This window comes from Mastigoproctus giganteus, chromosome 4, assembly GCF_048544385.1.
Source record: "Mastigoproctus giganteus isolate SK-2022 chromosome 4, ASM4854438v1, whole genome shotgun sequence".
NCBI classification, from domain to species: domain Eukaryota; kingdom Metazoa; phylum Arthropoda; class Arachnida; order Uropygi; family Thelyphonidae; genus Mastigoproctus; species Mastigoproctus giganteus.
Genome location: NC_143578.1, coordinates 175199675 through 175212826, shown reverse-complemented (window position 1 = coordinate 175212826; position 13152 = coordinate 175199675). Strand labels below are relative to the sequence as shown.

Genomic DNA, 13152 nt, shown 5'->3' with positions numbered 1-13152 from the left:
CAGAGAGAAAACTGGATAACCAATTACTAAAAACAGTTGGCAAACCATAAGATGGAAGCTTGTTTAGAAGACCTTTATGCCAAACACGATCAAAAGCCTTTGAGATGTCAAGAGCAACTACTTGTGTTTCACCAAACCTTTCCAATGAATTAGTCCATAAATGGGTAACATAAGCCAGAATATCACCAGTGGATCGACACTGACGGAATCCATACTGGCGATCGTTGATCAGACGGAAAGTTTCTAGGTAGTTTAAGAGTTGGCGGTTAATTGATTTCTCCATTACTTTAGAAAGAGTAGAAGTAATTGCAATGGGACGATAATTGGATGGGAGGGATTTGTCACCCTTTTTAGGAACTGGCTGGATATGAGCAAATTTCCAAGCAGAAGGAAAAACACCTTTGGAATAAGAAAGTGAAAAAAGGCGGCAAAGAATAGGAGTAAGTTCAGGAGCACAGGTTTTGAGAACAAGTGGAGAAATACCATCAGGACCTGGAGCTTTCTTAGCATCAAGATTCATCAAAATCCTTCTGATATCCTTTTGACGGAAGACCACAGGAGGCATTGAATGGAGCGTGTTAGGAATGGTGGGAGGTGTTTTACCAAGATCATTAATACATGAGCTCAAAGAAAAATGGGATGCTAGCAGGTCAGCTTTATCCTTGGCTGAAGTGACAACAGAACCATCTGGTTTGGACAGAGGTGGGAGCAGAGATGGGCAAAAGTTGCGGCCAATAGCTTTGGCAAAAGACCAGAATGCTCGGCTACCATTAGGGCAAGAAGCAAGTTTTCTACTCTTAGCCTGTTCAAACTCTAGTTTGGACTGATTAATAACTGCTTTACAATTGTTGCGAGCTTTGGTGTAGGCAGAAAATGAAACTGAAGAATTAGAAACAAGCCAATTACGATATGCAACGTTCTTCTCTTGGACAGCCTTAGCACATTTATTGGAAAACCAAGGTTTAGATAAAGGACGAGATTTTAAAGTGGAGTGTGGGATAAAGGATTCCATTCCTGCAAGAATAATTTCACTGACATGATCTGAGCAAACGTTGACATTAGAAGTTTTGAAACAGTAATCAGACCAAGGAAAAGAAGAAAAGAAGTCTCGCAGGTCATCCCATTTTGCATTCTTGTAATGCCAAACAATACGAGGTTGGGAATAGCCATGAGATAAAGGTTCCATTGGAGAAGAGGCAATCACCAAGTTGTGATCTGAAGTGCCTAAAGGACCTCTCACTTCAACCTTGTACTTAGAAGGGTTGTTTGTGAGAAAAAGATCAAGCGTATTGGCTGTATGATTAGGATTGTCCGGTATTCTTGTAGGTAAATGAACAATCTGTGCTAGGTCATTAGTAATTGCAAAAGCCTCAGCATCTCGACCTGCTGGGTCGGTGTGACTAGAAAACGGAAGCCAGCTGGAGTTGTGAACGTTAAAATCCCCAAGGAAAATTACCTCACTGTTAGGAAAGTTGGACTGGAGAAAGTCAAGTTGCAAAGAGAGGAAGTCAAAGAGCTCCAAGTGATTAGTGGAGTTGGGAGAACGGTAGAGACAACAGATGAATTTTACACAATGAGGTAGAGAGATTTTAAGCCAGAGAAGATCAAAGAGAGGAGATTCCAAATTGCCAAGTCTCTGACAGGGAATATCAGAACGGACATATGCACAAGTACCACCTTTGAGGCGAAAGGAATCATACAGCAAATAATTTGGACATCTGAGATGAGCAGTAGTTGAATCAACTGATAACTGAGATTCAGTCAGAAAAAGTACATGGGGTTTGGAAGACTGCAAGTGGAAATGGACATCGTTGAGATTAGAATTGAGACCACGTATATTTGTGAAATGAATTAGGAAGTCCTTGGGAGGTTTAGATCTTTTCGCAGATAAGCTTGCTCTATTATTTTGACAATTCATGGTGTATTCAATAGTAAGAAAAAGTGGGTGGGACATGCTGTATGAAGTAATGAAATTTTTGGATATGGCGTACATGTGGTAAGAATATACCCAGATCCTTGACATAACGTGGCCTCGACAATGCTCCCCGCATACACACTACTCGGACTCCCTCCAGTCACTATCTGGCAGAGTAGAGGTAGCAAGATTATACACTAGCTGATCCGGAAGCTTCCTAGAGAGTTACCAATAGGTTCAGTCCGGTGTACTAACTAGCGGCCGGCCTGCGAACACCGTTTTAGAGCTGTACCCTCGAAATGTAAGGAATATTGGATCTCGCCACGACATTCATCATAACCTCAAAAATCATCAATCATACTGCATGATGGAAGAGATAGGGAAGGGTTGGCCGGAACTTAGCTCTAGAGACTAAACATGGGTTCCACCACTTCAAGCCTCCAATAAGCAAAGTGGTGGTATTTCACCGGTTGATGAGAGTCATCTACCACCTAGTACTGCCTGGTAACATAGAGGGGCGGCGTTCCTCCATGTGGTGTGGGCGCCACACCTCGACCCCTGCTTACGTTGGTTCACACCTGGGTGGTCACCCACCATGTACTTGTGCATGAAGGTTATACCCAGGATTACTAACAGTCCCACCATCGTGAAGGTGCAAGCAGAGGATTTGGCTGTCATAGACCGTCCGGACTTCGCCGAAATTGGGTCCACTTTGACTTGAGTGTCACCCGAATATCAGTTCCATCAGCGTTTTAGACTCACAGGTAGCAAGAAAGCTTGTCTGGCATATCTGAGAGAATGTCTGTGACAGCCTCAAGGACCAAATACCAAACATCCTTGCAGAAACCTTTAATGTATCAGTAACAGTTTATGATCAGTCTTTCCAAAATATCAAAACAAACTGGCCAACACACATATAGTCACATGAACATTCCTTGCTAATTCTTATGTATATTTTGTTACTAAATTCAAAAGTGCAAACAGAATTTCTCTATCACCACAATTTGTATGTGAAACACAAATTTTTACATAAATAATACAATAATGATATTGTAATAGAGTGTGGTTTTGCAAGTTGAATGTGTGGTCTGACAAACTGAGGCATATTCAAACCTTCTGTGAACTCTGTACTTGTAGCAGATGGCTGTTCAAACAAGTTTAGCTGTGACATAATATTGCTTACCTTCACAGAGGAGATTGTTTTCTCAATTGTGTGCCAGATGTCACTTGGTTAAGGTCATTATCATTAGTTATCCTTTTTTATATTTTTTTATATATTTTTTCATTCAGTGTTGTGTATACTTTTTAAATGTTTCTGTGCATTTACAACCTTAAATGCCTTGTAAATGTATCAATCATCCTAATAGTTTTTGTTTTATGTGTTTTAAATTAAGTTTACAAGCTTTATTCTTGATTTAAATTGGGTGATCAAGATAATTCTTGGGACACCCTCATTTTTGCTGTATCAGTTGTATTAAATTACTTACTGCCTAGTTAAATGGATCTCATATGCCATTTGCATTTCCTGTGATTTGGACGGTACCAAAAGGCCATTCTGCAGATTGATATTTTTGTTTAAAAGATATTTCAAGGATTGCCTAAATCCAAACATACCATAAAATAATATCCAAATATACTATCTGCTATAAGACCCATTTTACATAGTGAAGAACTACCTCTACCACTCAGAAAAACTATGAAGAAGACTAGCAAGCTAGTGGCTTGACATATGAAGTGACATGTTCATCCTTTGAATTATAATTAAACTGATTTAATATTTGAAATTGGCACAAAAAATACTTTCAAATTCATTTTTAAATGTGTGAAAGAAAAAATATTCTTTTGTTTATCAGTGACATTAGCCACATGACAAAATAAATTTTAACACCAACTCTTCACTTGATCCTTTGCAATAACTGAACTCAAAGAATCTTTAACTACTACATCCAACAGTGCTGCTGGACCAGATGGAATATATAATGTTATGTTAAACTACATGGTCTTTTATAAGAGAATTCTTTTAGAAAATTCATATCCACAGGCCTGGAGCCATTCTTTTGTATTAGCCTTTCCAATCCTGAAAAGACCAGTCAGTCCCATATAGCTACTGAGCAAATTATTAAGCAGATTACTGGACAAAATGGTTCCTTAGTGACTTGCAGGTGTAATTGAAACAAAACATCTCATTAACAGCAGTCAGTATATTTTCTGCCAAAACAGATGTGCTTTGGATATGATGAACAAAGCTAAAGCTTGTAATGTTTTAGGAAAGGATGCATCAGGAAAGGGCATTTAGTTATGATAAGTCTCAATGTAAAAAAAAAAAAAAAAAGCATTCAACATCTCTTGGAGATATGGCGTCCTGCCATATCTTCATTCATTAGGACTACAGAAAAATTACCTTGCCTTATACAAAAGTTTCTACTTCACAGAATATTCAAAGTACATTATAGAAATGTACTATTTCATTTATATGTTCAAGTGGAGTGCCCATCTTAACAAAATTTCTTCCAGGAAGCAGAACAACCTAAGCCACTGTTGTTTGTGGGCATCTTCCAATGCAGGGACTGCTGCTTTGAACATTGCAGAAAAAATTCACTAGCTACTTGCAACATCTAGCAGTTACCAGCAGCTCATTCCATAGGCAATTCCCAGTATTATAAAATTTAAGCTGGAAAACATACACTGCTTTTGAGCCATCAGCCTAAATGATGGGAGTAGTAGCAATGTCTCATACATCCCACATCACTGTCTGTCTTCCAGTTGAATGTAGTTTTTTACACTGCTGAACTGTATACCATCAAACTAGCATTCAAACCTGTTGATAACTTGGCCATCTCACAGATCTTATACATAGACTTTCTGAGTATACACAGACTTTCTGAGTGTGATATCTGCCCTGAAAAGCAGCTCTTCCATTGGACATCCAGTACTGAAAACATTTGTGATCTATTTATGAGACTGCAAAACCAAGAACCAGTCACTCACACTCAAATTATGTTGGATCCCTGGAAATTCAGGTATCTCAGGGAATGAACAAGCAAGCAAAGTTACCAAACACCGAACCTCCTTAAATACAACAGAATTACTGATACATGGATTATAAAACAATAATGCAAAAAAACTTGAAAAGAGAAATGCCATGAAATCTGGCAGACAAAAATTAGCAACAAACTTTTCCAGATTAAACAGAAACCGCAACCATCACAGAGTAGTTTTAGAACAAAGAGACAGGAAGAGGTTGTTTTAGCCAGACACATAGGTCATACATATTTTAAATATTTATGTGTTTCTGTTGTGTGTGTTACAATTCTTGCAGCCACTGCATGCATTGCAACTCTACTATTCTTGTTGAACTTACAGGAACCACTGACATTAACACATCTAACAGAAATGATGCAAATCTAAATGATTTGCTTAGTTTTTTAAAGCAGATCCCAATATATTGATTATAACTTAACATAATCTTCAAAATGCTCTCTGGCAGCACAGGCAGAATTGAATAGCACATCTTGGCCTTAGTTGCTCTTGTGCCAATAAATGCATATACCAACCAACAGTTTTGTTTAATGGCATTCTTCAATAGTTTTTCTTTGAAGCACTGAATTACACCTCGATCAATTGGCTGGAGAACTGATGTCATATTACATGGCAGGTACTCAACAGCAATTGTGTGTAGGCCATTCACTTGGCTATAAGGGATGCAGCTATCTATAAACAACAACATTTTATTTATTTTTATTAAGTTAGGATTGTTTATTATTGATTTTGTGCAATTTTGTGTGCTAGAGCTGAAACAGTTGCAGATCTGAAATCTCCATCACAGAATTATTAATAATTTTTTAATGAAACATCAAATGATAAAAGATTGATAAATTGGATTTTCTTCTTTTTCTTAATAATGTTTTATCATGTAACTTAATAAAACATTTTTAGATAAATCAGATATTATATCTAATCACTATGTGGCATTATAATTTGATGAGATTTTAAATTTATATGCAGTTATACATATGTAATGGAATTTTATATACTGGAGCTTAGCAACCTATGGTACTTAAAGAAACTTTATTTTATTGTGTTTTTTTGGTATTAATTTTATTTACCCTAGATATTTTTACTGTTTTTGAAAGAAATGAACATAAGAATATAACAATCTTTATCTTTGTTGACTTATTCATTTTCAGTTCCAACTAGACCAGAATTGAATGTTCAGTTGATGCAGGAAGATTCACAGGTTTCAGCACAAGTTCAGTGGTCGAGACCATCCCATACCTATGGACAACTCCTGAGCTATAGGCTTCGATATGGAAGAATGGATACTCCACACATAGAGGAAAAGGATATAAATCCATTAGATCACCATATTGCTGTACATAACCTAGGTAATCATTTTATAAAAGTCCATTGTTTAATGTGTTATGTCGCTGGCTGAGGTTAAATCATACAAGTTGCAGCTTTTCCAGGAATGCAAATTATCTTTATAACATCACTGCTCATGTAAAAAAAAAAATAAATAAAACAGAGAAAAATGGTTTAGCTCATTGTCTAGAGCAGTGGTTTTCAACCGGAGTGCTGCACACCTTAGGTGCCACAACAACATTTCAGTGGTGCCACGTAATTTAGGTTTAAGTTACTTAAACTTATTGTTTTTTAATACAGCATTACACACACACACACACACACACACACACACACACACACACACACACACACACACACACACACACACACACACACACACACACACACACACACAGATAATCAGATCTAACAGGCAGAAAATTGAGTAGGGATGCCACAAAATAAAATATATTACTTAGGGGTGCCATTATTTAAAAAAAAGGTTGAAAACCACTGGTCTAAAGAATTAAAATTTGAACAAGATTAATAGATGGCATGTACCAGGGGCACTTTGGCCCAGGTGATCAGGAAGCTTTTGCTGCCAGGGATTATTTTGGGTTATTGATTAATAGTCATGGCATGATAGGGGATTGTTGTTGTTGTTGTTGTTATTTGGTTTTTAGGAGCATTAGCAACTAAGGCCATATTGCTCCGGTGTTATGCGGTGGTCATTCCCTGACCTTTCCGCATCCTCCGTATTTGATGGTCATGGGCTCAAACCCTGGTCTAATCAAGAAACGTGCTATGCACTACTGCTCCTGCTCACCTGGCTACGGAGGTGCCTGATAGGGGATTGAGATGGGGTCAAAATTGTTAGGAGCCAAAATATGCCAGCCCAGGACTAGGAGTTGCCCCTTTGAATCATGGCATAAAAAAGTTATTAAAATGGGATCACCACAGGAGAAGTCTGAGTGCCACCATATGTATGCTTGATTGAAAGGAGGACAATAAACATTTTCTTAGACACAGATTTTGCATATTCAACTTCTACACTTCTTTTGTGTAGAAGTTGAATATGCCCACAGAAAGATTTTGGTATCAAAAAATCCATATTGTAAATTGTTTATTCATCATTAAATGTGATACGCAAGAAGGAGACTACTCAAACAGTCTTTAAAAAAGAAGTAACATCGTGGTATTTATATGAACTTTAAAGCAGTGGTTTCACCCCTTTTTTTTTATGTACCCCTTAAAATTCATCTTTTATTTAATGCACTCCTCATAAATCACCTCTAGCCAGTTTTACTGCTTTAATCCTTTTTATTGATGCTCTTATAATATTTTTGAAGAATATTAAATATTGTTCCCCCATTATGCAGTTTAATAGAAAATATATGTTCCCTAAATACATTTTTGAGACAACTAATATCAAAAACACACATAGGTTGTTTATTTCCTTTTATTTTATTAATTACTTTTTTTTTCTTCTTCTTATTATTATTATTTATTTATTTTTTTTTTTGGCTGGTTTAGCATAAGCCATGGGCTTTCTTGCACCATATGACCCATTTGCTAATACTAATTACAGATATTAAAAAATTTATAAATAATTTTTCAACAGACCAGTTTTTTATGCCAGTATAGACAAGATTCCATTACTTCAAAATATATGCACAAAGTGTGAACAGGGTACATTGTACGAGCTTGAAACCACTTCCAGGTGATAGAGGATAACTTCAAGTTTTTATCCACCAACAGGAAAATCTGGCTGCTGTAGTAGATGACAGCATAATCACAAAACTGTAATCACGACAGAATTTACCAATCCTTAGAAGGCACTTTATGTACATTGTTCAATGAGCTGCAGTCTGCCATCACTGTTATGCATAGGATTTCAAACATGGTTTAAGAATAAGGTATTAAGTAGACCTCCAGTTCTTCAATATTACAAAAAATTCATAAAGGATGCCTGTTTATGCAATCATTTTTCCAAAGTTGGTGGCCAAAATTGGTGGTCAGTGAAGGCACAGTGGAGCTGGTTCATGGGTGTTTACACAGAGTTCAGGGAAATCCATATGACTCATTCATGAGCTTAACATAAATAAATAAATAAATAAATTTTCTGTTTATACTCCTGGACGACCAAGCGGTCAGAGGAATTCACAAGATAGACAGAATACAAGAAACAGCACCGTATTCAGTAGTCACGGGCTTGAACCCCGGTCACTCAAGGCACGTGTACTTATGCACCTCCGCGCCTGACCACTAGGCTACGGCGGCCTACATGTTAATATCAACAGTGTGTTGTGTCACTGTCTGAGGTTGAAATCATACAAGTTGCAGCTTTTCCAGGAGCTGTAATTAGTGACAAAACCAAGTTGTTTTATAATTTTTCAACTTACAGAAGACAGTGAGACTTTCCTGGAATGAGTAATCTTTAGCAATGAGTGAATTTTCACACCAGTGGGAAAGTAAACAGGCAAAATATGAGAATATGGAGCACAGAAAAGTAGCAAGAAATTTTGGAATTCTAGCACAACAGTCCAAAGATAACTGCCTTTTCTGCAATTGTTGTTGCAAAATGCACAGAGCTTTCTTCTTTTTTGAAATTGCATCATCATAGGCATCATGTATCTGGAGATGTTACAGAATTTCCTATGACCCACCTACATAAAGACAGTGATGGTGATTTGATTTTTCGATAAGTGGAGCTCTGCTACATTATCATAAAAAGTTCATAAATGCGTGAGGCCCCAGATGCCAAACATTTTGTGTAACTAAGCAATTCTCTGTGTGTTAATTGCAATTGTTTAGAGTACTACATAGTTTTTCTTTCGAATTCTAGTGCTTGTTACATTTCCTTTTTTGATAAGAGCTTGTCTTTCAAAAAATTTCGGAAAAGAGCAAGGAAGGCAAGCTGTCTTTCTTTATTTTTTCAGAGATTAGCTACTAACACTCACTAACTTTTACTTGGTCTCTCCTGCCTGCCTGCCTGGGGCAAGGCTGGTAACCTTGGTGAAATGAGGTCGCTCAGGTCCAAAAGGAGTTTGAATGGAACAAGCTAATATGGATATTAGTTTATTATCATCATTAGAGTTCTGAGCTCCAGACTTAAGACTTGTGGAACATGACTCCAGTCATCCAAAGAGACAGTGGACAGAAATACAAAATTGACATGCCCACCTCTGTGGTGATACACTGTCTATTTGCCCAGCCTTTAAGGCGGGCTATCACCATTCTTAATTCAAAAGTGTCTAGAGTCTGTTGCTGGTTCCCTGAAATGGTGACATGTTTCCAGTGCAAGAACCTCCTATATGAAACCGAAAAATTGAAACTGTCTGAATAGCTATTATTAAAGTTTATGACCTGTACTGGAATACCAGTAACACTCCCCACAATATTCTAAACACTTCCAAAGGTCTTATCTCTGTGTAGGATTTGCTCACTGTGACTGAAGTGGAAATAACCAAGGTGTGTGGTGAATAAAAATATGATTCATGCAGGACATATCATGATCAAAAAAGATGGCAGCTTCCTTTTGATCCTATTTATCATTCTTACTTTTACTGCTCTAATTCTCCCATCCATAGTTAAAGCTGATTACTTAATATGATTACTATGTATGCTATTTGCAGTTGTAAGGAACATTCTTAAGCAGAGTGTGCAGCTGCCACTCCCATTTGCCCAAACTGCAAAGGAAGCTATTCAGCTTTAAAGCATGTAACCTTTGTAAAACTGGAAAAAAAAAGAGAATATATGAAATTGAGCATGAAGTCGCATAATAGTAGTGGCATGTGATGCAAGAAAGCAAGTGTATGAGCTTATGCAGCATCAGCCAAGAAAAAAAAAAAAAAACTCACACCATTCCCTCCAAATGCCTGTCTAGTTCCTCCTTAAATTTATTCAACCTATCAACTTCCACAACAACAGATGGAAGTTTGATCCAGCAATTAACCACCCGCTGGCCAAAGGCAAATTTCCGCACATCTATTCTACATCTGTCCTTTCCTTAATTTGAATTTATGCCCCCTTAGGTTCGTAATCTGAACAAGTGGAAGGATCCCATCAGAATTCGGCGTGCTCAACCCATTCAAGGCCTTATACACCTCAATCAGATAACCGTGCAGGTGCCTAGTCTCCAGCCACTGCAGTTTGCAGAACTTAAGCCTCTCTTGGTAAGAGGATCCCTTCATTCCCCTCACCAGTCTTGTTGCCCTTCTCTGTACATGCTCAAGTAAATCTACATCCTTCCTAAAATGAGGCCTCCAGACCTGTATGCAGTACTCAAGGCGTGGCCTGACTATTGCCTTATACAGAGGGATAATCACCTCTTTTTCCCTGCTAGCAAAATTCCTATATATCATTGACCAAACCCCATGATCTGCCCTGGCAGCCTCTCTGCATTGCTCAGAAAACTTCATATCTGCCTGTGCAATTATTCCCAGGTCTTTTACATTTTCTACCACCTTAAGTGTAGTACCACACAGTTGGTACATTTCTCTGGGGTTACTTCTACCCATATGCAGTACTTTGCATTTGTCAAGGTTAAACTTCAGTTGCCACTTCTTAGCCCATCTGCCCAAATTATCTAGATCCTGTTGCAGTAGCACACTGCCATTACTGTCATTAACAACCCTGCCAACTTTTGTATCATCTGAAAACTTCGACATTAAGCCCGATATACCTTCATCAATATCATTGATAAATATACAAAGCAACAGTGGACCCAACACTGAACCCTGTGGGATTCCACTAATAACATTAGTCCACGAAGAGCAGCACCCATTGATTACCACCCTCTGTCTTCTCACACTTAACCATCCTTTTATCCATTGTAGCAACTTATCCTTAATACCATTCTGCTCCAATTTGTACAAGTCTTTCATTTAGCATTTTAGCATTTAGCATTAGTAGAGGCATTTGATGCAAGAAAGCAAGCTTATGCAGCATCAGCCAAAAAAAAAAAAAGAAACCCACTTCCACTTCACCCCTCTGTTCGTTCAAAATACCTGTCCAGCTGAGCCTTAAACTTATTTAGGCTATCAACCTCCACCACAAGGGATGGAAGTCTGTTCCACCAACCAACCACCCGCTGGCTAAAGGCAAATTTCCGCACGTCTATCCTACATCTGTCTTTCCTCAATTTGAATTTATGCCCCCTCAGGTGATTTTTCTGAGCTAGAGGAAGAATCCCGTCAGCATTGAGCATGCTTAAACCATTCAAGGCTTTATACACCTCTATCAGATCACCTCGCTGGTGCCTAGTCTCCAGACACTGTAATTTGCAAAACTTAAGCCTTTCTTCGTAAGAGCACCCCTTTGTTCCATTCACTAATCTTGTTGCCCTTCTCTGTACTCGTTCCAGCAGCTCTACATCCTTCTTGAAATGAGGCCTCCAGACCTGTATACAGTACTCTAGGTGTGGCCTGACCATTGCCTTATACAATGGAATAATCACCTCCTTATCCCTGCTGGAAAAATTCCTGTATATCATTGACAATACTCCATGAGCTACTCTTGCAGCCCATCTGCACTGCTCAGAGAACTTCATATCTGCCTGCACAACCACCCCCAAGTCCCTTTCATTCTCTACCACTGTCAGTGTAGTACCACAGAATTGATACGTTGCTCTGGGGTTGCTGTTTCCCATGTGTAGTACTTTACATTTGTCAATGTTAAACTTCATTTGCCACCTCTCAGCCCATCTGCTCAACCTTTCCAGATCCTGTTGCAGCAGCATAGTGTCAGTAGTGTCCTTGACAACCCTGCCAACCTTTGTATCGTCTGCAAACTTGGACATTAAGCTTGATATACCATCATCAATATCATTTATAAATACAGAAAACAATAATGGACCCAACACTGAGCCCTGAGGGACTCCACTAATAACATTAGTCCACGATGAGCAGTGTCCATTGATTACCACTCTCTGTCTTCTCCCCCTCAACCACCCCTTTATCCATAGCAGCAATTTGCCTCCAATGTCACACTGCTCCAATTTGTGTAGCAGTCTTCCATGTACAACAGTATCAAAAGCCTTTCTAAGATCCAAGTATATAATATCAAAGTTATTCCCTGCATCCAGTTCTTTTGTGACTGCATCATAGTATCCAATGAAGTTGGTCAGGCAAGACTTCCCCTTAACAAAACCATGCTGTGTCTGAGCTATAACTGAAGTCTTGTCTAAATGATCCTGCAGTGCTTCTTTAACCAGTGCCTCCATTAATTTTCCTGGAACAGAAGTTAAGCTCACAGGTCTATAATTACTTGTGTCGGCCTCTGATCCTCCTTTGTGAATTGGGGTCACATTTGCACATTTCCAGTCTATGGGTACCTCCCCTGAGTCCAAGGAAGCTCTCATAATTATGGCTAAGGGTTTGCTTACTTCCTTTGCTACCTCCTTTAATATAACTGGATAGATCCCATCCACCCCGGGTGCCTTTCTTGTGTTTATCTTCAACAGTTTCTCCTCCACTTTACTCCCAGTTATTTCAAGATTCTGTAGCTTACTGCTAGAGTTGAATACACCTCTGGCATTCCCCTTGCTGAATAACTCCTCATGTGTGAATGTCGATGCAAAATATTCATTTAGTTTGTTAGCTACCTGAGAAGGATCATCAACAGTTGACCCATCAATATCAAGTGGACCAATCTGATTCATCCCCTTCCTTCTAGAGTTTACATAAGTAAAGAACTCTTTGCTGTTTTTCTTTGCATCCCTTGCCAAGGATTTCTCGTAATCTGCCTTCGCCTGCCTAACCTCCTTTGTAACTTGGTTTCATATCAACTTGTATCTATCATAGGCTTCTGTGTCATGTGTTAATTTGTAAGTATCCCATGCATTTTTCTTCTCTGCCATATGCCTCATTAGTTCATCTGACATCCATTTTGGC

The 13152-nt window shown here is 38.5% G+C and overlaps 1 protein-coding gene across 6 annotated transcripts in view; it reads left to right on the top strand.

Moving 5' to 3' along the window:
• LOC150087215 (tyrosine-protein phosphatase Lar-like) overlaps nt 1-13152 on the top strand; it is a 1652393-nt gene that overhangs the window by 1003143 nt on the left and 636098 nt on the right. For all 6 annotated transcript variants that reach the window (XM_090371077.1, XM_090371082.1, XM_090371081.1 and 3 more), the window contains one exon: nt 6103-6300. In XM_090371077.1, coding sequence (XP_090227203.1) covers nt 6103-6300 — 198 coding nt within the window. The remainder of the gene's footprint in view (nt 1-6102; nt 6301-13152) is intronic.